The sequence below is a fragment of the Myripristis murdjan genome, chromosome 11 (assembly GCF_902150065.1).
Source record: "Myripristis murdjan chromosome 11, fMyrMur1.1, whole genome shotgun sequence".
Taxonomy (NCBI): Eukaryota; Metazoa; Chordata; class Actinopteri; order Holocentriformes; family Holocentridae; genus Myripristis; species Myripristis murdjan.
In genome coordinates, this window is record NC_043990.1 from 6,361,757 (window position 1) to 6,386,925 (window position 25,169).

The window sequence follows — 25,169 nt, forward strand, 5'->3', positions numbered from 1 at the left end:
CCTTTGTTCAGCAATCATGTGAATAAAGAGACAGCGCTTTCATTTTTCATGGGAGCTGGCTATTTTTATGGTTTTTAAATCTTGCCAGAACTGTCACTTTTGTATCTTCCCTGATCTGAATTTTGCTCTAAGCATTGCTACTGTCTGCAAAACAGGATTTGGGTCAGTTTAAGATTGCAGCCTGTATGGGTATGCTGGCAAACCTCCAACACACCCCCATTATGCAGGGTGAGAAGATGGGTGCATTTTTACATAAAAACTGTCTTGCCCAGTGCATCGTCTCTCAACCTTGGCAGCTTTTGACCCCAAGGCTGCATCTTCAAGGCAATTATTGTTCAACTTTACTGCTGCTATGTCACCAAACTTATACGGTACGTTTCAAATGATTCAAACACAGTTTATGATTTTCATTGCACTGCACAGAACTGAAGCCACGTTTCAGCGGCACCAGGTAAAGCCATCCTAAAACAAATTGAAATCCACAACCTTTTTGGATTTCACCGGCTGCATGAACAAAGAGATGAACAGTTCAATCACAGAATAATTTCTCATTTTCAGGATGTTTCTTTTGATTAAATATCAGAGGCGGCCTAGAGGCTGAAAAGAGGGAGAGAGAGAGAGAGATAGAGATAGACAATAATTAGTGACTCCCAGGCACAGACTACTGGCCTAAAGTAATTTAAAAAGAAACAACAAAAAACTACACTTTAATGTTTCTCAGTGTCTGAATTCTGTTTTATTCTCACTAATCTGATTCCTGCACTCAGTGTTTTTCTTCCCTCACCTCTCACTCCAAGGGCACAGCCTTTCTACTGCACTGCTGGAATGTGTGTGTGTGTGTGTGTGTGTGTGTGTGTGTTCTTAGAAGCTTGATGTTCCTCTTTTTTTTATTATCATACCTAAAATGTGCAGGAACCCTTGATTCCGAAGTGCTTGTAAACATATTGAGTTGTAAAAGGTCAGCGGCAAATGGAACACAGCAGGGCAGAACAAAAAGGTTTTCTTGTTTTTCTCAGGTTGGAGGGAGTCCAGAAGAATTGAATGTGCCCTCAGAGGGCAGACCTCGGACACGCTGCTATTACTGTACAACCGCTCTACACAAGACCCCTGACGGACGGGATATTGGACTGTGAGTTAGTGCTAGCTAACAAGGCTGACAAACCCAGACAAAAGAGGAGACAGAGGAGTTGGGGGGGAGAAAGGTGGAGGGTTTAGTGGAGATCTGATGAAACTTGGGAGGGAGGAGAGGAGAGAAATGAGAGAGGGAGAGATAGGCTGAGATGGCGGAGAGGTAAAACTGCGGGGCGATGAGTTAGCATGTTTGATGGGCTGTGAAATTGCAGTTAGCCAGTCTAGCCGCCACACTACGATAATTAGTGCCGACTTGAGCAGCTGTGTACTGACCTCCTCCCAGCCTCTCCCGTTGGTGTAGGAGATGACATCGAGCAGCGGATTGGACAGGTAGCCGTCACTGTTGAAGGAGTAGTCCCGTCCTCCGATGGATATGTTGGTAAAGTATCTGTGAGGGGAGACAGGACAGCAGAGGGACATGCTTTTTTACTAATCTGGAACAAAACCAGAGGGAAAATCTATGTCTACTTGAGACCCAGGGGGGGAAAGTGTATTTTTATTTTTTTCTTTAATGCTTTTTAGTGTTTGGGGCAAGAAAAATAAGCTCCACAAGAAAAAATGAAGATCACATACACATCTGTATTTGTTTTCCTGCCTGTCCGCTCTAGTGGACTGCAGGATAATCTTTGTCTATATGCTGTTTTTGCTCCTCAGTCATCAGGGGGCGCTACAGCTGTAAGCAGGAGCACGCGATCTGAAAGCCGACTGCTGAATGTCCACTCCGAGGCTCCAGGCTGCTCGAGCTCCGCCTGTAGCCGAACATCAGGTGTCGTTTCCGGCTACGCTGTGTGTCCCAGGTGAAAATGTGTGAGTGTGAACCTTAAAGTCCTCCTTTAAAACCAATGACAATGAGCTCTATGCTCCATGTGCAAACGTTCAAATACAGAAATTCTGGACTAACTGTCCATTCCAGTGGACATCATAAAATAGGCTTGCCTTTCATGCTTCAAAAAAGTTCAAATTCACTAAAATCTCCCCGAAAGTGTTCATCAGGTTCTAACACACAAGAAAATATAAAGTTGTTTTACTAATAAATAATAGTTACTAATAGATACTAATAAATAATAGTTATCAGGTGTCTTTTGCGCCTTCTATTTCAAGTTGACGAGGTCCGACGCCCAAACATGTGACGTCTTTGTAAAGCTAAGGCTGTCTTGTCTTTTGAAGGCACATCAGGACTTTTCATGTTAGCATGCAATCTGTATGATACAACTCCAACTGTATGATGTCCACTACAGGAGGCGCAAGTGCACCGGCTGGGTCTCAGGACGACACGGAAACCTGGCTGGGATGATGAGGGGAAAGTGAAATTGATAAATTGGGGTATGTCATCAAGTCAACACCTCATATCACAGGTGTCTGGTTGAATTAAACTCATTATGCCTCTGGAAGGCTGAATGGTAAGTTCTGGTCTCTTACCAGCTTCTACGTCATTCACATCTGCTCTCAACGCTGATAACACCAACACAGACCCACATATGTACACAACTTCAAAACGAGGAGTGAAGAAAACCAGGAGGAAAGGAAGAAAATAATTTAACAAAATACATTACATCAAAACCGAGGAAAACTACAGGACTTCACTCTCCAGCAGCTTGCCAATTACTTTTCATCTTTTTTTTGGTTTTGGTCAAAACTGCAATGTCAAATTAGAGTTTACGCTCTCAGGACCTCTATTTCCTGTCTGAACGTAGGATCTGAGTTTGTGTTTGCAGCCCCAGCCGCCTGGAATGAATTTTAGAGATTTCTGAAGCTTCAGACGCAAATCACCACAGTGGGCTTTTTAATTTCTGTCTTAGACAAGTGATTGTTTTAATGTTTAGTGGGTCTTAGATAGTGAATGGTTTTCTGTGGCTTTATGTTTCATGTTTCTCTGTTTTTAGTTTTCATGTCTGATTTTGTAGAATTGAATTTGTTACCATTCTTTCCCAGGAATCTCTCGAAAAAGAGATTTCGGTCTAAATAGACTATCCTGGTGAAATATCGGTGAAAGACAGAAAGACAGAAAGAAAGAAGAAAGAAAGAAAGAAAGAAAGAAAGAAAGATGGCACCAAACAGGTAGAGGGCGCTGTTCCTCCAGCACTAAAGATGTCGTTTCTGGCAATGGTCCACGCCAGAAGGAGTGAAAAATACATTGATAGAAAAAATCAATTCTTCAGTGAAGCCAAAGACACTTGGAAGTGGCAGGAGGGACAGGAATCAGCGGGTTTATGAGAAATGGGATCTTAAATTTTCTGAAATAGTAGCATTAACAATACCACTGGTCTGAGACAGATGCTACAAATCATCTTGACCACAGTCCTTTTTGTTTGTTGTGACTATAACAAAGTATTATAATTAAATAATTCAACAGTTTGTTAATGTTTCAAAATGTTACACAAAGCACCTTTAATACTGGCCAGCATGTGAAAAACAGCCATTTTTGCATTCCTGAAAAGACATAACAGCGTCTGATCTATTAAAAAGAAAAAAATCTGAAAACTCAAGTTAAAGAGAAAAAAAGTAACAAATAAATAAAGGGAAAATAAATCAGAAAGGACGAGAAACACAGTCAAGATGAGAGAGCTGAGGAGAGGAGGAAAAAAGAAACAGAACAGAAAATGAGAAGAAATCAAAGCCATGGAGATAGAGCCGAGACCTTCACAGCGGGGAAACTAACACCGGGGGATTCGCTGCTAAAGACTGAACACTTCTTTTTTTTTTTTTTTTTTTTTTGATACGAGAGGAAATCACAATGCAGAGGTGCAGAGGAGCACGAGGTGAGAGAAACAAAGATCTGAGAGGAGGTGACATAGCGCGAGAGAAGGAGATAAAGAGCAAAACGCACTAAATTGTTCCCCATCTGTAACCGCAGACTCGTGTCACACGGCAGCGGGAGGCTTGCACATGGAGGGAAGTCGAGGAGAAAATAAAGGGGGGAAAAAAACAGCAGAAAGAAACAGAATAAACAATTGATGACAAATACTTCAGATTTTTTTTCATACCTGGGAAAACAAAGGCAGAGACAGTGCAACACACAGAAAGCCAAGCTGGGAAAGCGGGATCTTAAACTTTTGATTTATTTATTTATTTTTTCTAATGAAACTGCTAGGTTAAAAGCATCTGGGAAAAAAAAAAAAAAAAAAAACACTTCAGAGCATCCTAATGAAGGCATCTCGCCTCTCTCGCCAACACACACACACACACACACACACACACACATAAACACACACACAGATGACCTTACTCAAACACAACCTCAGCCACAGCTAAAATAACATTTAATCAACCGCATTCTGACATCAAAACAGACAAAAATACACATCGCAGCCACCGGTAAAAAAAACAGCCTGTGACAGTGACAGTTACAAATATATGATCAAAACCATTTCCTAAGCCATATGAGCACTTTCATCCGCATATTACATATTCTTACCGTGAAAATCAGGGTAATTTTCATACAACTAAATGCCTGTTCTGCTACTGTGCTGCCAGCTGATAGGACACAATTATTCAACTCATATCCAGTTCATAAGGCTTTTCCTTTCCACTCCCGCCCACACTGGTTGATTGACAAGTGATCTCCAAAAATTGAGACAAAACCAGGTTTGCCTCTTTAGACCTGACCTGATCAGTGCCCTTTGCATATTCTTGTCAGACAAACCAGCTGAACCACATAAACATATTTTGATGCTAAAAAAAAAGATTTTTCCATTAAACTCGTCTTTATTATCTATCTATTTTAATCCATTGGCCCTGTATGGAATTTCTAGGGAAGCATTGCAAAAAAAAAAAAAAAAAAAAATCTCCTGTTACATGGTCGGCTGGTAAATTATGCATCAAATGCCATGTGGTGTAGGAAGAGTGAAAAATAGCTTTGGAAAGCAGCTTACACGCGAATCAAATCGGTGTTCTGGATGTTATATCCATATCATATTTGGCTTTCTAATAATCAGGATATGGGCTTATCCCAGCTGCTGTAAATGTAAAATGGTGTTTACCTGCACCGGCTCTTAAGCAGACACCTGCCATGAATATTTATATTTATATTTTAGGGACTCAGAGCAGCAGAATGAGATTCAGTTTGTATAGATGCAGCAATTGGAGTAGGCACACTGTGTACTGCGGAGTCCATTTCCCAAGATGAATTGTTTGAAAATAATGGGAAAAAATGTAATGAAAGCCCCCCCCCCCCACCCCCCCCCCAAAAAAAAAAAAAAAAAAAAATTGCCAGGTGACATGGCTTGAGAGAAACTTGAGTGTGGTTGTACTGTTATGACATTAAAAATCCAGTATTCAGACTGTTCCTTCATTTAAAAATAAAAGTATCATCAGTCAAGTGTAGAGCAGGATGAAAAGTAGAAGTAGTCATAATGAAGAATGTTTCTATTCAGTGTTAATTTATTGATGCATTAACCTGTAAGAAGTATTTTAATGCTGTACCTCTAACCGCTCCATATCCGGTTGGCTTCTTAACACTCGCCATTTGGATGACGAGCACTTCAGCTCTGGATTTGCTCAGAAACCACAGCTTATTACCAATACACCTGCCAAAGCCATGCACCCTCTGAACAGCCTCACTCTCTTGTTTGTGGTTGTAAAGTTTCATGAGGCTGTGATTATCCCACAGGTTACTCTAGGCCATTTTGTACAGTGACGTCAAGTCTCAGAGAATGGTCTCACGACAATGAAATGGCTGACATCATCACACATGAATCATATCACATGAATCATCACATGGCTCATTGAATCCACAAGAGTCTCAGCTTTCAAGTCAAACCAAGTTTATGCAACTGTTTAGGGCCCAGTCTGCACAAATACAGCATTTTACAACAGCCCACAAGAACGCAATTTGTAATACAGACAAAAAAACAATCAAACATGTTTTTTACCCCAAACTGCACAGGATTAGCATAAGGTGGGTATGTCTGCAAAAGTTAGACCTGCGGTTACCTACAGAACCCACTGTCAGTAAACATCTTGAAGTGAGACATCAAGGGATCCCTTTGATGGGCATGCCATTTTCCCATCGCCAGAATTCAGATTAGCATTATTGGCATGACATGCTTAGTACCAATGGATTCCTTAGGTCACTAGTTAATATGATACCAATATATCCTCTCTTTTCCTTTTGCTTTCATGTATAGCTTCTGAAAGACAGTTGGCCAAGGATGCCGGCATCCATGGTGGACTAAAAACGTGTATCATATCACATCATCACTACAAGCAACCAAAGCTACACAGCATTTGATACTGAACAGGCAGAAATCCTGTGTATGGATCACCGAAATGAAAAAATGATGTCCTTAGCGAATACATGCACTGAAATCTATACTTAATATTCTTATATCAGTTCAAAGTGTTGTCAGAGTTAGGTGAACATGAAATTTTACCATGACGTGATATTTTCTCAAACTTTTGTGCTCGTTTGGATTGACATTTAATTTAGCCAACCCCATGCACACCGCTGTCTGTCAAGTGTAAGGTAAAAAGTGCAAGTGTAAAAGTCACAGCGGCTGTTCTTTCAGAGTAATATTTGAATATAAATGTGCATGAAATATCCAGCCAACCATGTACGGAGCATATGCAGCATGTCAACTGCAGACGTAACATTGACCTTATGAATGCTCCAGAATTCTCCCTCCATGAAAAGTGCACTGTCTGAGGGTGCATGCCAAAAAATGCTCACCACATCACCTTTAAATTAATGTCTATCCATGACCGGAAAACATTTTCTCTCCCTGTATAGCTTGGGTGACAGGAAGTTTGTGAAAGCAGACTTTTGCCTATAACCTGCCACACTTTGCTCCGAGAGACTCCTTCCCATCGGCAACTGATGTTGCCCGACACCCAGCAGCTCCCTGAGGAGTCTGGCCTTCACAGGAGCTGCATATACCCAGGATTTTTCTGTCACCTCGCTTTACCTTCTATAAAAAACTCTTCCCCAAGGCTAGGCAAGAGTCAGAGGTTTCTCCAACTTTTCTGCATGGCAGTGCAAGGTTGTAGCCTGCGCTCACAGCTGCAGTCCACATTTTTCTCACCTGGAGGAACCTGGAAGCAAAACCCATCACCATTCGCAGCCCACCTACTCTTGCGTATTTTTTCCCGTGCTCTTCCCTCCCTTTCTTTTTCATCCAACTACTCCACCTTCTCTTCCTCTTCTACCTCCCTACAGTCTCAAATTTTCTTGATTCCCCCAGGAAAGTACAGTGCAAAGAGGTCACAGCAATGAGGAACTGAAAAAAAGCAGAGGGAAGGGGAACAAAAGAGGTGAAGAGAGAAAGATGGTGTAAGGAAGAGAGACTGTGAGAGAGAATGGGGAAGAAGAAAAAGTGAAAGAGACAGCGTATGAGAGTAAGAAATGAAAGAGGGCAAAGGATAGAGACACAGAGAGAGCGAGTGTGCGGTGCAGAGAATGAGAAGGTGAGAGTCAGATTGTGCTGCATGTTAGTGAAGTGTATGGAGCTGCTGCACTGAAAAGCATTCAACAACCAACAGGAACAGAATTCAGCAGAGATATTTAAAGGGAAACTATGACAAAAGCATGTAGGACAGTGGTAAAGGTGCTGTACATAGCATCATAACATTAACAAATCAATATTATAGTGCTGTTAAAAGCACAAAATGTAATAACTTACTTGCTAAAATATGCAAATGGCGAAGTGATGTTGATCATTACCAATCAATCCACTGTTATTGTGGCGGCTGCCTAGATTTACAGCTTTGAAAATAGTTAAGGCAGTGCAGCCTCTTTGTATTGTTTTGGGGAACATACCCCCTCCCTCCACTGCCCAAAAACACACACATAGCCAGGCTGATGCCAACAGTGTGAGCAGCAATAACTTTGCCAGCCTGTAGAGTCTAGTGTGAGGCAGACTAAGCCACATGTATTTGAGGCTGTTGAATACCTTGACAGTTTGGAATAATATTATCACAGTTACTGATGATCAGGTTTCACATTTGCTATTCAGGTAAGCAACATATGCTGTGCAGCTACCCCGTGCCAAACTGCTAGCCAGTAGCCTGTGCTTGAATATATATTTACCTTTGCCTTGCTTTCTTATGTCAGAAATCTGCTGTATTGCTTTATGGCACCGAGGGAGATTGCTTCACAGCACAACTTAAAGTAATAAAGTGTGCGACTACTGTGAAGTGTGCTGAACAAAAACTGAAAATTCAAAAGAAGTTCAGGGTTTAAGGTTCCACAGTCAAAAATCTTTTAATTCTTCAACATAAAGAGGGAAAGTGACAGAAAACTATGCAAGTGACACATAATTGCTCTTCATCAGCTGCGAGATGGGGGACACAAACAACAAGCTTTATACAAGATGCGGCCCTAATTTTGCATCTCTGCGCTGGATTCCATTGGTGTTAAAAATGTTCAAAAAGGAGGACACAACATCATTTTATTTTGTGATTCTCATTTTACCTGTGATGTTTAAACACTGGACATCCCACTATATCTAAAAATTTGGCCAGTATTGTATCTTCTGTGGATCTTCTGTTTTGTAAGTAGCACTCTTTGTCTGTTCAGCAATGGTGTCTATTGTTACTCAAGCTAACAACCACATTCTCCTTCCTCCTTTTAGTCCAAACAAACTGTGGTTGCTGCAAATGCAAAATGCACCACCCGCTGTGCAGCACAGGATTTTTCCCAGGAAAGAGGCAGCAGACACAGAATGTTTAGAACAGAAAATATAAAACTGGCTATAGGGTGAAACATTATTGGGTTACTTCAACAGGCAGTAGCAAAATGGACATAAATCTTTGTGAGAAATATTGCATTACAGATTATTATGGATTATAATGCTAAATTTCATTCAAAGCCAAAGAGCTGAACCCTGAGGAGAGAGAGAGAGAGAGAGAGAGAGACAAAGGTAAAGAGATACAGGATGAAAAAGTGAGAGACAGAGGGAAGTAGGTGGTTTGGTGTGCCTCGGTGAGACAAAATTATGCTCACATCACAGCGGAGGGGAGACAGAGCCTGATTTAATCGATGATTTCATTACGGAGACGTGTCAGCGATGCTGCACTAGCCAGCTAGCAGAATGTGGGGTAGCACCAAGGAAGGTGGGGGGTATTACTGAGGCGAAGGACATCTTTTTATTCACAGGAAACGAGCTTTCCAAGGTTTTAATGCTGATATAAATCTGTTATACATATTTTATAGATGTGAATACTTGGACATTTTTAAAGATCAAGTTATAATTTGCAATAATTCGGTTGGAGGAGAAAGACAAGCCTATTTTTCAAGGATTATTTCAGAAAACCAAAATAATCCCACAGTGCTTTTTGACACAACGGACAGACTTCTGAATCCATCACCTGTTCTCAGTCTTTATCATAACTCATCAGCTCTTAAATGTGAAGAATTTGCTTCATGAAAAAAAAAACGCACATATGGGACATAATTCACCAGGTCATGTTGTTTATCATGTTTAGTACGTGTCGTTCTATAATGTGCCTGCCTGTGTTTGTTACTCGCTCACTTTAAGAGAGTGCAGGTACAGTGACGCAATGCAGTGTGGGTAACTCCTCATGGCAGATATAAGCAGCAGGTGGTGGGTATAATATCTGCCATTCTGACCAGCAGCATGATGAGCTGAATAAATGGCACACCGGCTGGTGTCGTCAAAGACAGAAGTTGTTTGTTTGTCCTGCTTCCCACAACTCCTACAGTGTCAACTGGTTGTTATGACGTCAGAAGATGCCATCAGTGTAGTAATTAGCAGGATGAAGGCTTCCACTTGAGTTGTAGACATCCAAGCCAAGCTGTTTAAATAAATCCTGCTTCCAAAAGCCTCTCCCAAGGAACACGTATAATAAACTCCTCTCTTATTTTAGGCATCACTCCTCAAGCTCTCAAGACTTCAAGGGTAAAACCTTTCCTTGAGAAATCCAATCTAGGTTACTCACAGCTAAAGCATTTCTAATCTACCTTTCCTTTGTAAACTTTTGAAATTTGTTTTTAATCAACTACTTGCACATCTAACCAACAATGGCAATTTCTAAAAGCTCCAATTTGGTTATTGAGCAAACCACAGCACAGAGGCAGCCCTAAATGATCTGAGAATTATTGTGGATGCAAACAATGTGGCTGTCTTTCTGCTCTTAGACCTCGGTGCAGCATTCAATACAACCCACCACAACATCTTAATTGACAGATTTGAGGCATGGGTGGCTCTCTTTGACTGTGTGTTAGCTTGTTTTTAGTCTTATTTAATTGGTAGACACGTTTTTCCACCTCGGTGCTTATATATCAGAGACTCATGGTGCTGAATATGGTGTTCCTCAAATAGACATTCTTGGCCTAGTTATGTTTTCATGATATACGCTCCCACTTGGAGTTTCTTTACCATGTCGATTACCATTTCTATGCAGATGACACACAATTGTACATCTCTTTTTCACCAAATGATCCCAGTGCATTAGATGCTCTTTTTGCATGTCTCACTGGCATTAATGGATGGATGGATGGATGGATGGATGATAGATACATAGATAGATAGATAGATATACTTTATTGATCCCAACCAGGGAAATTCTGTTTTTTTTTTTTTTTTTAGATAGATAAATATGTGTGATGGATAGATGGATGGATGGGTAAAACATTTTTCAGCTAAATGAAGAATTTTTTTTTTTTTTAATAGGACCCAAAGCAGCAAGAGAAAAGCTGTAATCAAAGCTTGGTGCTCTTAGCAAACAGATTAAAACACACATCACAAACTTGGCAGTGATTTTAGACTGTTTTAAGTTTTCACTTCTCATTTCAACAAGGTAATTACAGCATGTATACTTTTTTAATCTTACGAATACCACCAAATCGCCTTATTAACAGATTACCTGAAAAGTCTGAGAAAACTACAGCTAGCTCAGAATGCTACAGCCAGAATCCTAACTAAAATAAAGAAAACAGATCACACAACCCCACTGTTTAAGACTCTGCACTGGCTACCTGTATCTTTTAAAACTGATTTTAAAGCTCTTTACATGTTTATAAAGCTTTACTGACCTTGCTCCTTCCTACATGAGAGATTTTTAGGGCCCGAGCACTGGTTTTTATTTATTTTTAGGTTCCAGATCATGGAGGTGTCCCACCAGTTTTCTTTGCACATGTTCCTTATGTGTCCCATTAAAGTGTGGGTGTGCCTGTTTCTGTTTTTAGGCCCCTAAACCGAACCTTCTTAAATGGCTTTTAATTTGGAATAATGCTATAGCCTTAGTTTTTAAGTTTTCATCACTGTTTTTTATATTATTTTATTCATTGTGGTTATATTATTTTATTTTATCGACTTTTATCCATTTTTTTTAACATTTTACTCTTTCATTGTTGTAATTTTTAGTCTAGCAGCATTTTATTTGTTGTAGTTTTTTTTTTTTTTTTTTTTTTGGTATGTTGTTTTGATCCTGCTATGTAAAAATCAATGCTTCTCTGAAATTATGATTTGACGTGTCTTCATATTGATGTTTGCCTCATAATAATTATCAACTGCAGGCCAGGCACTGCAAGTTTTATGGTCTGATATGCATAAAAACAGGATAAATGTAAAGCAGATACCAAGCAACAGCAAAAATTTGACCAGATTGAGGCTCATAAAATCACAACATGCTGAGGGGAAAACTAGAACAAGAGAAAATTCACCAAGAACTCACAATTATTTGAAACCAAATAATTAATTTGAAGCCCAAACACCACAAAAGCCTTCCTGTCGATTGCTGTGTTTATCTGCTCTGTGGGAATCCTCCCTCTGGGCGGATAGATACGGTGTGCCGGTGTGTTCTTTGTTTAAAAAAAAAAATAGTTCCTAAGGAAACTCTTTCCCCTAAAAATTTTAATAGTCTGAGTTTCAAAAAATAATACCCATCCAGCTGCACTGTACGGAGGGTGAAGGGAAACAGATTACACTATATGGAAAATGGCTTTTGTGTGTTTTGGGAGAATTGCCCTTTTAAGACTAGGGAGCTGGCCTAATTTAAGTTGCTGGTCTAATTTCAGCAAATGAAAATAGCAAACACTTTCAAGAAGATTTGTGCGGGACATGTGGCTGAAGAGATGGACTTGATAGGGAAATCTGCAGTACTGTTTATGCAGGTAAAATAAGGCACTTCTGCTATAAAGCCAGGTGAAGCGTTTGGCTTTGATGAAATACCAAGTGAAGTGCTCATATGTGATTAATGTGATTAATGCATTCACAGTGTACGTTTTGACTAGAAATTCGTATCCCAAAATCAGAAATAAATGAGCTGTAAGAGCTATTAGGCCATGGCTGTTTCATATTTATGCACTCTCAACATGGATTTCTGCTTTATTTTTTGAGAGTGACAATAGAGAGGGACAGGACAGGCAGGGAGAGAGAAGGGACGACACAAAGAAAAAGGTCGAGGCTGGATTTGAATGAGGACTAAACCTTGACATGTGGTACGCGCTCTACCAAGTGAGCCACTGGGGGGCCTCACTTTCACATTTTACATTACCTTTCGAAAGGAATTTTGTCAATGGGCTGCTTTAAGCATATTCATTATTAAAAATAGGAATCTTTGCTGAATTCTACTCTACTATTCAGTCTTTATATAATTCCACTGTGGCCTGTGTGAAGATAAATTACTATTACACACAAAGTTTCCCAACTCTCTGTGGAGTGCAACAAGGAGATTCATTATCATCGCTGTTGTTCGACCATATTAATCACCAATCTCTCTAAAGAAATTAAGTTGTTATTTTTAAGTTTAGGATTTGGAGGAAATGATTAGTATTAGTATTCCTCCACATACTGTTGGTTGGTTGGTTTGTGGGTCATTGGTGTGAGAAACTGTGCTTTACTATAAGCCCTAATTAAAAACAAAACAAAACTAAACTAAACTAAACAAAACAAAAAAAAAAAACTAAAATCTAAAAACTTGTATTAATTTCACATATGGAAGTTTGGATACATGATACAAATTCTGTATGTTTGTTTCTGATTTCTCATTTCACCAATTGTCTGTTTTAATTTTTGATTAGTTAATTTTAAGTAGATTGGTTTCAAATTCAAATTCAAAAACTTCCATTAATGCAAAAAAATAATAGAAATGACAAGGTGCACAGCTCACAGAGAAACTCTCAGTTCACATACAAGGACTCCTATTTGTAGTGTGTTTGTTTAAGGTCTTGTGTTTGCAATCGAGGGGTATATAAATACATGAATTTGGACTTGAAACCAATGATTTTGACTGTGTGGGACTATATCTGCAGGAACATTTGTAGGTAGAACAATCCAGGTAGAGCACGTAGTCTTCTGGGAAATATAAAACAGGATAAAGATGTGGTGCATGTACCAAGTTGTATAATGTAAGTAAATGCCCAACTCTAGATGATGTAATTGGTGTTGGGGGCTTTAAGAGGTGTAAAAACGAGAATATACATACCAGGGCAGTACATATGGAGTCTATAACATGTGCTGTCACACGTACATCATGTGGGTTGCATGCTGTGAAATTAAATGGAAGGTAAATAGAACAGCTAAAAATATTTTTTAATGAGCTTTCCCTGATGGAGGATCATGGAGAGTGCAGAGTTTCAGACGGCATATCCACCACAACAACTGAAGTAAACTGAAACAATGCAGTGCAGACCAAAAAAAAGTTTAATTAGACTAAAAATGTTTTCTTAAGGGATGAGTTGAAGAATTCATTGACCCCTTGAACTCTGATTTCCCTTTAAGTTCCCCATAAAGAACACTGTAAGTTAGAAAAAAAAAAAAAAAAAAAAAAAACATCTGAGTGTCACACTGAGAGTGTCACATCCAGATTGTGTTGAAGCTCCATGACACTGATATTGACAGAAATTTTCAAATTAAAGATGCCATGTTGTGGCAAGACCATTACTCCCAATAGGATATATTAGAATTTAAATTTAGGTTCAGTGGGTTTGAACAAAGTTTGTCATCATTTACTGCTTTTTTTAATGTTAAACACAACAATGGGGCTAGTATGGTTGGAGAGGTTAGGGTGGTATTGAAGTTTTGGATAGATTGGATAGATTTGGATAGATTTGTTTCGTAAGCTCGTAGGTGTTGTGTTTCTACCACATGGTATGCACTAATTATCTCAATGTAAAAGAAAAGGTGTTGGAAACAACTTAATGGGAACAAATGATGACAGAGTACCCAGTAAAATGGATGCAGGATCCACAATACAAGCCTAAGCCTCACACTCCCTGTCCTGTGAAGCAGGAAAACTTCTGTGAAATGCATGTCTGGCTGTCACTGCCAAAAGAGATAAGGTCACTGTGTGCCCACTTACATTCAGGCATTTTGCCCCTGCACACACAAAGACAGGTCGATTCAGAGGTGCAGATGAAATGGATCATCTCTGTAAACCTCTGCGAACATGAGGAAACTGAAAATGAATTTCACACTGTGCTGTATTATCCACTCTGTCATGATTTATGTAGAGAGCTGTTTCAGAGGGCAGAATGCGGTGGAAATGATTCATTTGGAGGCTGCTGAGATGATAAAATGGTTGTGTGATAACTGTGTGTATGCACTGGCAGATTTTCTGAGAAAAAGAAAAAGTTTGAGGACAAAAGGGGAAGAAGCTATGTACCACTAATGGTGTTTTGTTGTCCAGTGATGCATTGTTGAGTTACTGTAGCTGAAAGATTATGGTTGGGCCAAAAATGTGTGTGTTGTATTTGTGAAAAGCCTGTTGGATGTGTGGCTGCATGAATTCACACTGAGGTATGTAAATGCATGGGCAGGTTTGGCAAAGGTATCCTTTCTAATTGTAGGCGCTGCATGACTGCATGATCCACACATGCACACAAAGCTCCAGCTTCACACTTTGGTCCCATACTGGCTCTTTAAATCTAGTTTTTCCTCAGAGATGTGAAAAAAATAACAGTGGGATGAGTTAATCTCACTTATTTCAAATGCAGTTTCACTTGCTTCAGGATTTTTTGCAGGAACAAGTGCTTATATTGAAACAAACTGATCAGCTGATAGCACTGGCCACAAGTGGGATTATCCAATCCCAGTGGCAGATAACGGAGAATATGAGCGACTTTTGGAGACAGAGCTGTATTGAGTTGAAATGACTTGTGTATCTCCTATTTAAATGGCTCATTTCAAATTCCCAGTAACCTGGCATCTGAATTGATCACTATTTCTCACCAAGCATTATTTCTCACTTGCTAATACGCCTGTTAGCCCCCACCCTTCCCCCAGCCCCACCTGCTTTCTTTTATTGACAAATCAGATCGAATGCCACCTCAGTCAGCCTGGCAACAAAGAGAGTTTTGTGGAGCAGATATGGTGAGACAGGTATTTCAAATCACAAATTGGAAGAAAGCAAATCTCCATCTTAACAAGTCATTTAGTCTCATATACAGTCTTAGTATCTTATTTTTCTACAAAAAAAAAAAAAAAAAAAAAAAAAAAAACTGCTAATGGGGTGAAAATAATCCTTCTTGCTTCCAGTGTAGTTTCACTTGTTTCAGGATTTTTTTTCTGGGAATAAGTGTAAATATGTTGAAACAAGGCAGATTAAGGCAGATCAGTCCACTAGGATCAATATTTTTTTCCCCTTTGTTTGAAGAAAAACAGGATTTTGAGACAAAGGGCTCTAGTTTCCCGGCGCAGCGCGGGGTGGCGCAGTGAGGCGAACCCCGCGCAGAGCTAGTTTCGACCGGCGAAACGGGAGAGGCGGACAGTGTCCAAGTTTCGCAGACGGACTTGCGCGGAGATGGGAGTGGTGGCGCAGCGGGGGGAGGTGCCGACAGATTCAACTTTGCGCAGTGACAGTTTCGTGCCAAAAGGCTTCGCCGAGGTGCGCCAAAAGCTCGCCTCCTGAAACCACGTCTACTTTCCGCGCAAGGCGGAGCGGAGCCGGCGCAGTGGAAGTTTGGCTGGCTGGCGCACATCACCAAAACCTCACAATCAGCATAAACGGTGCCAATCTCCTTTGATCTGACATCAGCTGTGACGGGACAGTTGATATGGAGATATATGTATGTGCTGATTGTGATCGTAGCATTGAATAGTGTTTTTTTCGGTATTTATTGCATCGTTCATGTGCCTGACACTCCGGAAGCCTGCCTGTGAGTTTTTGGTGACGTGTCCGCACTGCTCGCCGGTCTCCGCTCCGCGCCTGTCTCCTGAGCTCCGCTCCGCCTGCGGCAATAGACCTCCATGTCAGCTGTGTAAACTTTCATTACGCCTTCGCGCAGCGCATTTTAAAGGCAAGGACAGGGGCTCATTTGATTGGTTAAATGTGAATCGGCTGTGTCAAACCCACTCCACGCCTTCTCTCCTCCCTTGCGCCGGTAGGAGGGACGGCGGAGTACTTGCGCCACCGAGCACGGCGTGCCAAACTTGGAAAATCCGCCTGGCCACACCCAGTTGGCGAAGCGCATCTGCGCTACGCCCCCGCCTCGCCAGGTCTGCGAAACTAGAGCCCATTATGACAAGGAGATTTTCTGAAGTGTGTTGTGAGGACAACAGTTTGCTTGGGTTTAAAATGATGAATCAATCCCATATCGTTTGTAGCACTTGTTGGCAGATTGTGGATTAAGTTGGCACCTTTTGTTTTTTCAAGCCAACAATAATTACCACAAACACCCAGCCGATGCTGAGGAGCAGAGCCAGTGCTGCTGAGCCTGTCTGTTGGCAAAACCGGAGGCTGACAATCGCCTCATCAGAGCCCATTAATGTGTTGGCAGGACAGATGAATACAGACAAACCAGGCTCAGGAATTCCCCCTGTGGTTTTTGTTTTCTTACCGCTGCTGACATTTAAAGGAAATTTTCATTCGGTTATCAACAGACGCACTTAGTGCAGCGAGGGCCAATTTATGGATCAAAATTTCAGAGGCTACAATATCTTTGTTTGAGAGAGGCGTTTTCATCGCCATTCATCACATCACAAAACAAAACTACTTTTGCCTAAGGCAAGCGTGAAAGCCTTTATGCAAAACGTTTAATTTTCTAATAAAACACATTCTAATCTAAAAAAAAAAAAAAAAAGAAAAAAACCTTTGGATGAAAACTCAACAGGAGTTTCATTGCAAAAACATCTACTTTCAATTGTATTCATTTCCATAAACTATGTTTTTCTGCAGATAAATAAATAAAAATCATACCAGTAGGCTAATGAAAAGGTAATACAGGCTTTTGCGACAAAGTGTTGGATTTCAGATTTTCAAAACAGCAGGAATCAAAGTAGTCATCAATACGTTTGCTCACTTTCACCATCACAGTTATGACTGTTGTTTTTTTTTTTTTTTTTTAGTTTGTTTAGCTAATGACGGACAGATGGTTGATCCAATCACTTGCCTCATGTGCAGCCTGTTTGCCGCCGCACTTTTTCCAAACGGTTTGAAGCCAACCCCCCAGACGCAGTTTCACGAACGACGGAAAATGAGATCAGAAAACGGCTGCACCAGGATGGAGTTTACCTCGATGTGCAAATGTGTACACGCAGTTAGGGACAAGAAAAATGCAACCATTCAGACAGACGACAGAAAGATGGGAAAAGACAGATACACAGAGAGAGAGAGAGAGAGAGAGAGAGAAAGAGAAAGTGAGAGAGAGAGTGAGAGAGAGTTTTCCCTTGTCTGTCAGTCATGTGAGTTTTTCTGTTTGATATGGACTGAGTGTGTAGTAATGGTTTACAGTCTTGCTCTAATAAGCACTGAAAATCTCACTGGCTGTGTGTGTGTGTGTGTGTGTGTGTGTGTGTGTGTGTGTGTGTGTGTGTGTGTGTGTGTGTATGTGTGTGCGTGCGCGTGTGCGAGTGTGTGTGCGAGTGTGTGTGCCTGTTTCCATCAATCGAGACGTTCAGCCTCTTGCCGGCTGTTACAAGGAAGCTTTCTGTGTAACCATGACAACAACAGTGCGCCTCAAAAGTACAGAGCGAGCGAGAGACAGAGAGAGAGAGAGAGAGAGAGAGAGAGAGAGAGAGATGAAAAGAAACAGAGAGATGTAGCGCGAGATGAGCCAGGCAGATTGAATGATCAAGAGCTGTTTCACACCTCGTGTAATGAAAAAGTAGGATTTGTCAGCATTTATCCTTTATCTCTCTTCATCTTCCTCTCCTCTCTTCTCTCTCTCTCTCCCCCTCTCTCTCTCTCTCTTTCTCTGTGTTTTCATGATGCAGCAGATACAGCTGATTGAGCACGCTGCCCTCCTGCTTCCATTTTTCCAATTTCCCCCATTTCCTCCTGCCCCATCATTAACATGAGGCCATCTCATGGAAAAAGAAAAAAAAAAAAAAAACTCCCCTGGAAGTACTCAGCATCCCTTGCTCCCCTCCCCTCCATCTCCCCCATCTTTGCTCTCTCTCGCTCGCTTTTTTTATTGACTTCTGTATGAAAGACGTTTTCATAATTCATCTCTTTTTTCCTGCTGACATGATAGAGCCGATACGAGTCTACTGGGGTGTGATTCTCATCCTCTGGAACCATACGCAACAGAGGAGCTGTCTCTGGTCTTACACTGAGGAGAATAATGTTTGTATTTCATGCACAGAGAGAGAGAGAGAGAGAGAGAGAGAGGGAGAGAGAGAGAGAGAGAGAGAGGAACCATGCAACACAAATGAGAAGCTCGGTGCCCTGAACACCAAGGGAGAAACTTGAGAGAGACGTTGGAGCAGCCATCAGTCCAATGTGATGCACAGATCACAGCGGAGGGCCAGGGGGGCGATGAATCGGTCTATTAGGCTGTGATTTAAAGGTGCGGCATGTAGCCTTTTAATATCAATAAATCATCACGGCGCTGATTTGAAGTCATTTTTACGTTCTGCTTGGCAGACGGGCAGCCTCTAGCGGCCTCCGTGTTTTTCTTTTAACAATGCGAGCCACCGAGTTAAAGCTGGAGGGAAATTTGCCGCGTCGCTTTACGACACAAAACAGGGAGACGTTCCTCCGCAGAAAATAGGGCGCAGCAGTCAGGTGGTGTGGTCCCATAACACGCCAATTCACCATCATCAGAATAATGAAGGTTTGAACCACAGACACTGAACAGGTAGAAGCGGTGTGCGATTTGTCATGGTGTCGCAGCTCAGTTAAAGTTAAAAAGTTAATGCATGAAATTAATAAAAATCATCATATGCTGCTGTTTTATTCAAAACTTTGGAAAGCTAATTCACATGTCAGGCTATTGTAAATATTAGTGGATTAGATGCATGATGAACCGCCTGGAAATCCTCTGATTTTCCCATGAACCAAAGGCCAGCGCCGGATCTACACCGGTCTATTTCTATGGTTTGAACCAGTCTAACCAGTTGTGAGCTGAATCACAAGCAGACAAATGTTGATTCATGGGAGAAAAGAGACAAAAAGGTAAAGGTAAAAGACGGATTTTACAGGGAAAGAACTACACTGTCATAATTCTGTTTGCAGACTTGCGTAAACTTTTTGTTTTTCCTCAGGACTCGGTGTTTATGGATTTTTTTGGTGTGTGTTTTGGGGTTTTGGTTGCAATGTTATGTTTTTGTTCTTTAATTATTACTCAGCCTTTCTTTAGCTGTTTTTGTAACCTTGCGTGTTCCTCCCATGAACCACCGCTCCCTTTCCTCTTCACATTTTACCTTTTTGTTAGTGATCATAGTGACTTATGATTTATTGTACACACATTTTGGTTTATAGTGTATGTTCGATTATTTTTATGTTTGCCAGTCGGCAGTTGAGGTAAGGCTACATTTGTTTCACCCCAGAATAAACTGTGCAACTCTGGGGCGGTTAACATCTCCATAGTAACAACAATAGGTCTGATTGGTGGATTTCAGCTTTGGATTATGGGCAGTATAATATATAAATTAAAAAAAAAAAAAAATCTAAAAAACAAAGATGAGATCAACAGCAAGAGTGGAACCACAGATCATCATTTTACATTCTCTTAAATAAATTCGCTATGTTAAAATAGTGTTTTTTTTTTTAACCTCTGGAAGCTACTGCGAAAAAGAAAAGTACAGTGGCCATGAGAGCTCAATACACTGCAGCTTAAGAAAACACATGCAAAAAAACAAAAACAAAAAAAAAACAAGCAAATTTGACAATACGTGCACAGCATTTAGAAAACACTGCCAGCTCAGACAACGCAAAACAATACAGAAATTCCACTAAACGACAACAAAGTGTTTCCAGAGGACACTTAAAAGTGACAGACACGTTTGCTGGCGTTGCCGTGCCATGGTGTTTTCTTAATTTGCTTGTGCTTTCTTTCTTTGCATGAGTTTTCCCAGGTTGCAGTGCGTTGAACCCTCAGGGCCACCGTACAAAAGGGCTTAATAACTGGCCCGTCCGATCCCACTGGAGTGAGACGAAATCTACCGATCATCTCCACCGTGGTCTGTTTATGATTATCATGACCATTAATCTATCACAGGTAATTTGACAAAGACGTATTGATGTTTACAGATGTTTCACAAAGGGCTTGTTTTCATCTGACAACCTCATTTGACACAATGAGTGACAGCATCGATTCAAACAAACAACGATGATACAGTATTTGGTCAAACTGACTGGTAATCGATGAGGGTGACGCACAGTAAGGTGGTGTTTCAATAACAACACATCATCTTTAAATATTTAATTAGAGTACGTGATCAAAAGGTGTGAGCTGTGACCTCTAGTCTTTATGAGCTCTATGATCTTTATGAGCCACCATGAGCCGCAAGAGCCACAACAATGCAGGAAAAAGAGAAACAAAAGAAAAAAAGCTCATTATATTTTCAGAAAAACAACATTAATTTTACCCCTATTTAGAGACGCTGAATGAGAAATACCAAGTAGGCATTTCCTTTCTAAATGAAAAGAGTGCAAACAAAGTCTCTGAATAAAAAATGTCTGTACATGATGAGCTGTGTTGTGTGCTTTGTAGCAAAGGCACTTTTCACTTCCACTGATTCCTTTTGGTTATGTGATTATAAAAAAAAAAATAAAAAAAAAATACTTGAACTATTCATCCGAGAGGATCCTACGCAGCAAAAAATTCATCTGCAAAGCCTGGTCAGAAAAACACTTTGTTGGTATGACGCCTGAGTTTGCTTTGGGAAAAAAAGGTTTGTTTTTTGGTTTTTTCTCTGCACAAATTGCAGCGTGATGTATGGACGTGTCTGGTAAAGCCATGATGGCGGGGCGCCGGGGGTGTGCGGCACTGAAGCAAAATCAATATGATCAAAGATGCACGGGCGTCCGCGGTCACGGCCGGCTCACACGTGACCCTTTTACCAAGGACAGCGAGGTTCAGAGCAGAGGCACGGCTCGAGAAATTAAAGGGGGGTACGAAAAAAAGGAAAAAAAGAAAAAAAGAAGAGAGAATAAAAAGTAAAGATGTGGAATGAAAAGAAATATGCCCTTGGTCTCTGGTTCGTAGGCGAATAATTATTTCATGCTTTGGACTAAAGAGGAGAAGGGAGAGGGGAAAAAAATCCTGCTGACAAATACGAAATTATTCATCTGGTCAGGGCTTTGATTCCTGAGCACAGAGAAGGCGAAAGTGTTTGGCTGTTTGGAGCGAGATGAAAATAGGCGGCGTGTCAATGGAAGTATTCACTCCAGCACGCTGCACTGCTGTGTTACTGATCTCACGCTCTAAACCTCTCTCTCTCTCTCTCACTCTGTCATCTTTTCTTTCTCTCTTTCCCTGCTTCCCCCACTTCTCCATCTCCATTCCCCCTCTTTCCTCGACATTTTCTCTCTTTTTCCCTGTTTTCGCTCTCTGCTCCCCTTCTAATCCTATACATACTTTCCTCTCCTTCACTAACTCTGTTTACCTCTTTTTTTTTTTTTATAACATTTTCTTAACCACATTTCCTTCTCTTTGGCCAATTTTTTTTCCTCCATGCCCCTTTCCTTTTTCATTCGCTTCCTCCCTTTCTCTCTCTCTCTCGCTTTCCCTATTTCCTCTTTTCCTCCCTCCTTTTTATCTGCCCATCAACAAATCTCTATTATCATCCTCACCCTCTTGCTCGCTCTCCCAATCTCTCTCTCTCTCTCTCTTTTATCTCTCTTTCTCCCTGTCCATCACTCTCCCTCTCTCTCTCTCTCTCTACCCTTCCTCATCCTGTCTCTCCTGTCTCAGAGGGGTTGTCATGGCGATGCGTACTGCTCGGCATTACATGTGTTTTCGTTAATGCTGTACATCGCCGGGGCTGAGCCACAACAAGCCCGCCAGCCGCAGAATATCTGAATGTAGATTCGCCCTAACAGGGGCAGAGAAGGTGGCGGCCGCTAATGCGCTCATGCCAAGATGGAGGGATGGAAGAGAAAGGAGAGAAAGAAAAAAACAGAGTAAAAAGTGACAGACAGAGAGAGAGATGGAGACTGCCATGAGAAACACCTGAGAGAGACACAAGACACTGCGTAGCAACCGATGATGTCATAACCACAGCGGGTTGTTCAGGTCATACTTTTACAAAATGTCTCTAAATTAACTTAAAAAAAAAAAAAAAAAAAAAACACCAAACTTGAGAATGACAGAGATGATGTAATGGATTGCCTAAGAAAATCTAATAAAAAAAAAAAAATCCCACCAAATCAGTCAAACATTTAAAGCTCCACTAACCAAAACTGCAGAAGATCCTTTTCCACGAAGCCAGTTCCAGGGCAGGTGCCTAATCTCAAACCAGTTTTTTGTGTTTCGACAGCCAGAAAAAACTGGTTTCACAGTATTACCGACTATTTGCTGGGCTACAGGAAACAATGTCTTACATCTGGGTTTTAGGATGGGATTATCGATCAGATCATTGTTTCAAACAGCCGAATCGAGACCCCAATGAATGTAAAATGTCCATTAAAAACAGCTCCAATCACCTCATCTATCTTAACCCCTGCTTGCTGACAGATTATATGAACCTCTGACACTTTTTACTGTTTTTTTTTTTTTTTTCACGCGAGCGCCGGGCAGCTCTCCTCCTTTCTGCCTGTGGGAGAGAAGTTGTCTCTTCAGTCACTGTGAGGAAACCGTTTTTCCATCAGTTCCTACTAGGACAGCGGCAGCAAGTGTCTGTTAAGTGTTGCTGGGAAATCAGAGACTTATACAGACGAATACAGTGACGTGGCGGGAAAGCAAACCAATTCTGAGATGGTTTACAAGTTCAACTAACTGCAAACCGACACTAACACCAGCCTCAAATTATAGAACTAGGTTTGTGCTGGTGGAGAGCTGAGTCTTCCTTTTCTTTTCTTCTCTTTTGTTTTTGGATCAGTTGAGTCTTGAAGGTTCAAATTTTCATGATTTTAGCTGCTGTGTCTTTAAGTGAGGTGCCGTTTAGACCGAGCTGCCAAAAGGTGAAATGAGCTCATAATTTGATAATTTGATTTTACACGGTCCTCATCCAGTCTGACTCCCTGATAGATGACAATAATTATTTCACATTTTTTGTCAGTCTAAAAAGGTGCTCATTTTCACCAATTTAATCACTGTGACTTTAGTGAAACCCGATAATGTAATTAAGTGCCAGGTAGAGTCACATCTTCAGACAGAGCAGACAGAGATCTTCAGATACAGCAGTAATTTATTTTCCAGATAATTATGATAATTGGCAATTAAGATCTTATGGGGTGTGATATTTGATACGCTATATCATATACCATCATCTATATATCTATATCCATATCTATCTATCTATCTATCTATCTATCTATCTATCTATCTATCTATCTATCTATATATATATATATATATACACACACACACATATATACACATATTTTACATACACTTTTTTCCACTACTAATTTTTAATTGTTTGCTTGAATATCTGAAAATGTTATTTATTATCTGCCATTTTTTCTGCCTTTTTGTACTGATATGACTTTATCTGTACATGATTATTTAAGAGAAAACCAATAACTACTTATAAACACAGAAAACGCACAGATAATGAAAATGAATGAAAATGAAAGTGTTTCCGGAGGAGGAGAGGAAACAAGGAGACAAAAGTAAGGAGGGAAGGAAGGATGCTGAGGAAGACAAAGAAGTTGTGGAGGATGAAGCAGAGACTTGGGGAGATGAGAGAGAGAGGGAAGGAGGGAAGGGAGTAGGGGAATGTGATGGAGAGATGTGGAGAGAAAGGCAATTAAAGGCAGAGAGGGCAATGGGAGAGGAAGAGGAGGAGGAGGAGGAGGAAAGAAGGGTGGAAGAGGAGAGGAGCTATTTCAACATCAAACAACATCGGGAGGAATTTAATGTTCCTTTTACAGCTCCATTTGCATGTTTATAAGCAGGAGTGGCAGCTCTTGTGTTACGCACAGCACACACACACATTCACACACACGCACACACACACGCACACACACACACATGCATATCAGCACTTCACTCCCATCATCACACTGATGTGACTGCCTTCATTAGCAACGATAGGACAGGTCGCAGTGAGGAGACCAAGGAAGTGTGTGCCAGTGTGTGTGTGTGTGTGTGTGTGTGTGTGTGTGTGTGTGTCATACGTCTGACAGAGCGGCGGGGGAAGTACTCAGAGCCTGAGGAGCTCTGCTGGTGGTTGCTGACAGCAGGCAGATTAGAGCGCGCTGCACATTACGACCACCTGCTCTTTTCCTCTTTAACTTCGCCTGAGAAGGTGATTCCAGGTGAAAGCTCTGATCCCACTTTGATTAAATAGAATGTAACACGCCGTCACGCTTCATTGATCCCAACAGGCCAAATACTTTCTGTGGCTGCCTTCCTCCACGGGGAGGTCAGAGGTCAGCCTGAGAACGGCCTGGTCTCTTCCCTGTTTGCAAATGACATGCTCTGTGCACCAAAAGTGAGAGGAGTATGATTAGCCACCACGAAAAAGATTATGTGGAGTAGATGCAAGTAGAAGCAGGCGGTAAATACAGGAAGTTCATAGATATACTGCACTGGGGAGGGTGTTTTTGAAAATTTGTCTCTGCCCACACAAGAATGCAAGGATGCACAAGTGTCTGCCATATGAGGAAAGAGCTTTTGTCGACATCGCTGAGTTACAAATCCGAGTACAAATTTGTATGACAAGGCTGCATGGAAAAAACAAGGGTGGGTTGTTCGTACTGTAAGGACAGCAAAACTTGAATTCATATGGAAAGGTGGCAGCTTATGA

The 25,169-nt window shown here is 41.0% G+C and overlaps 1 protein-coding gene across 1 annotated transcript in view; it reads right to left on the reverse strand.

Annotated features, from left to right (window-relative positions):
- The window catches only part of grin2da (glutamate receptor, ionotropic, N-methyl D-aspartate 2D, a), a 150,037-nt gene that overhangs the window by 75,345 nt on the left and 49,523 nt on the right, over positions 1 to 25,169 (reverse strand). Inside the window, 1 exon segment of the mRNA XM_030063907.1 lies at positions 1,405 to 1,560. Coding sequence (XP_029919767.1) covers positions 1,405 to 1,560 — 156 coding nt within the window.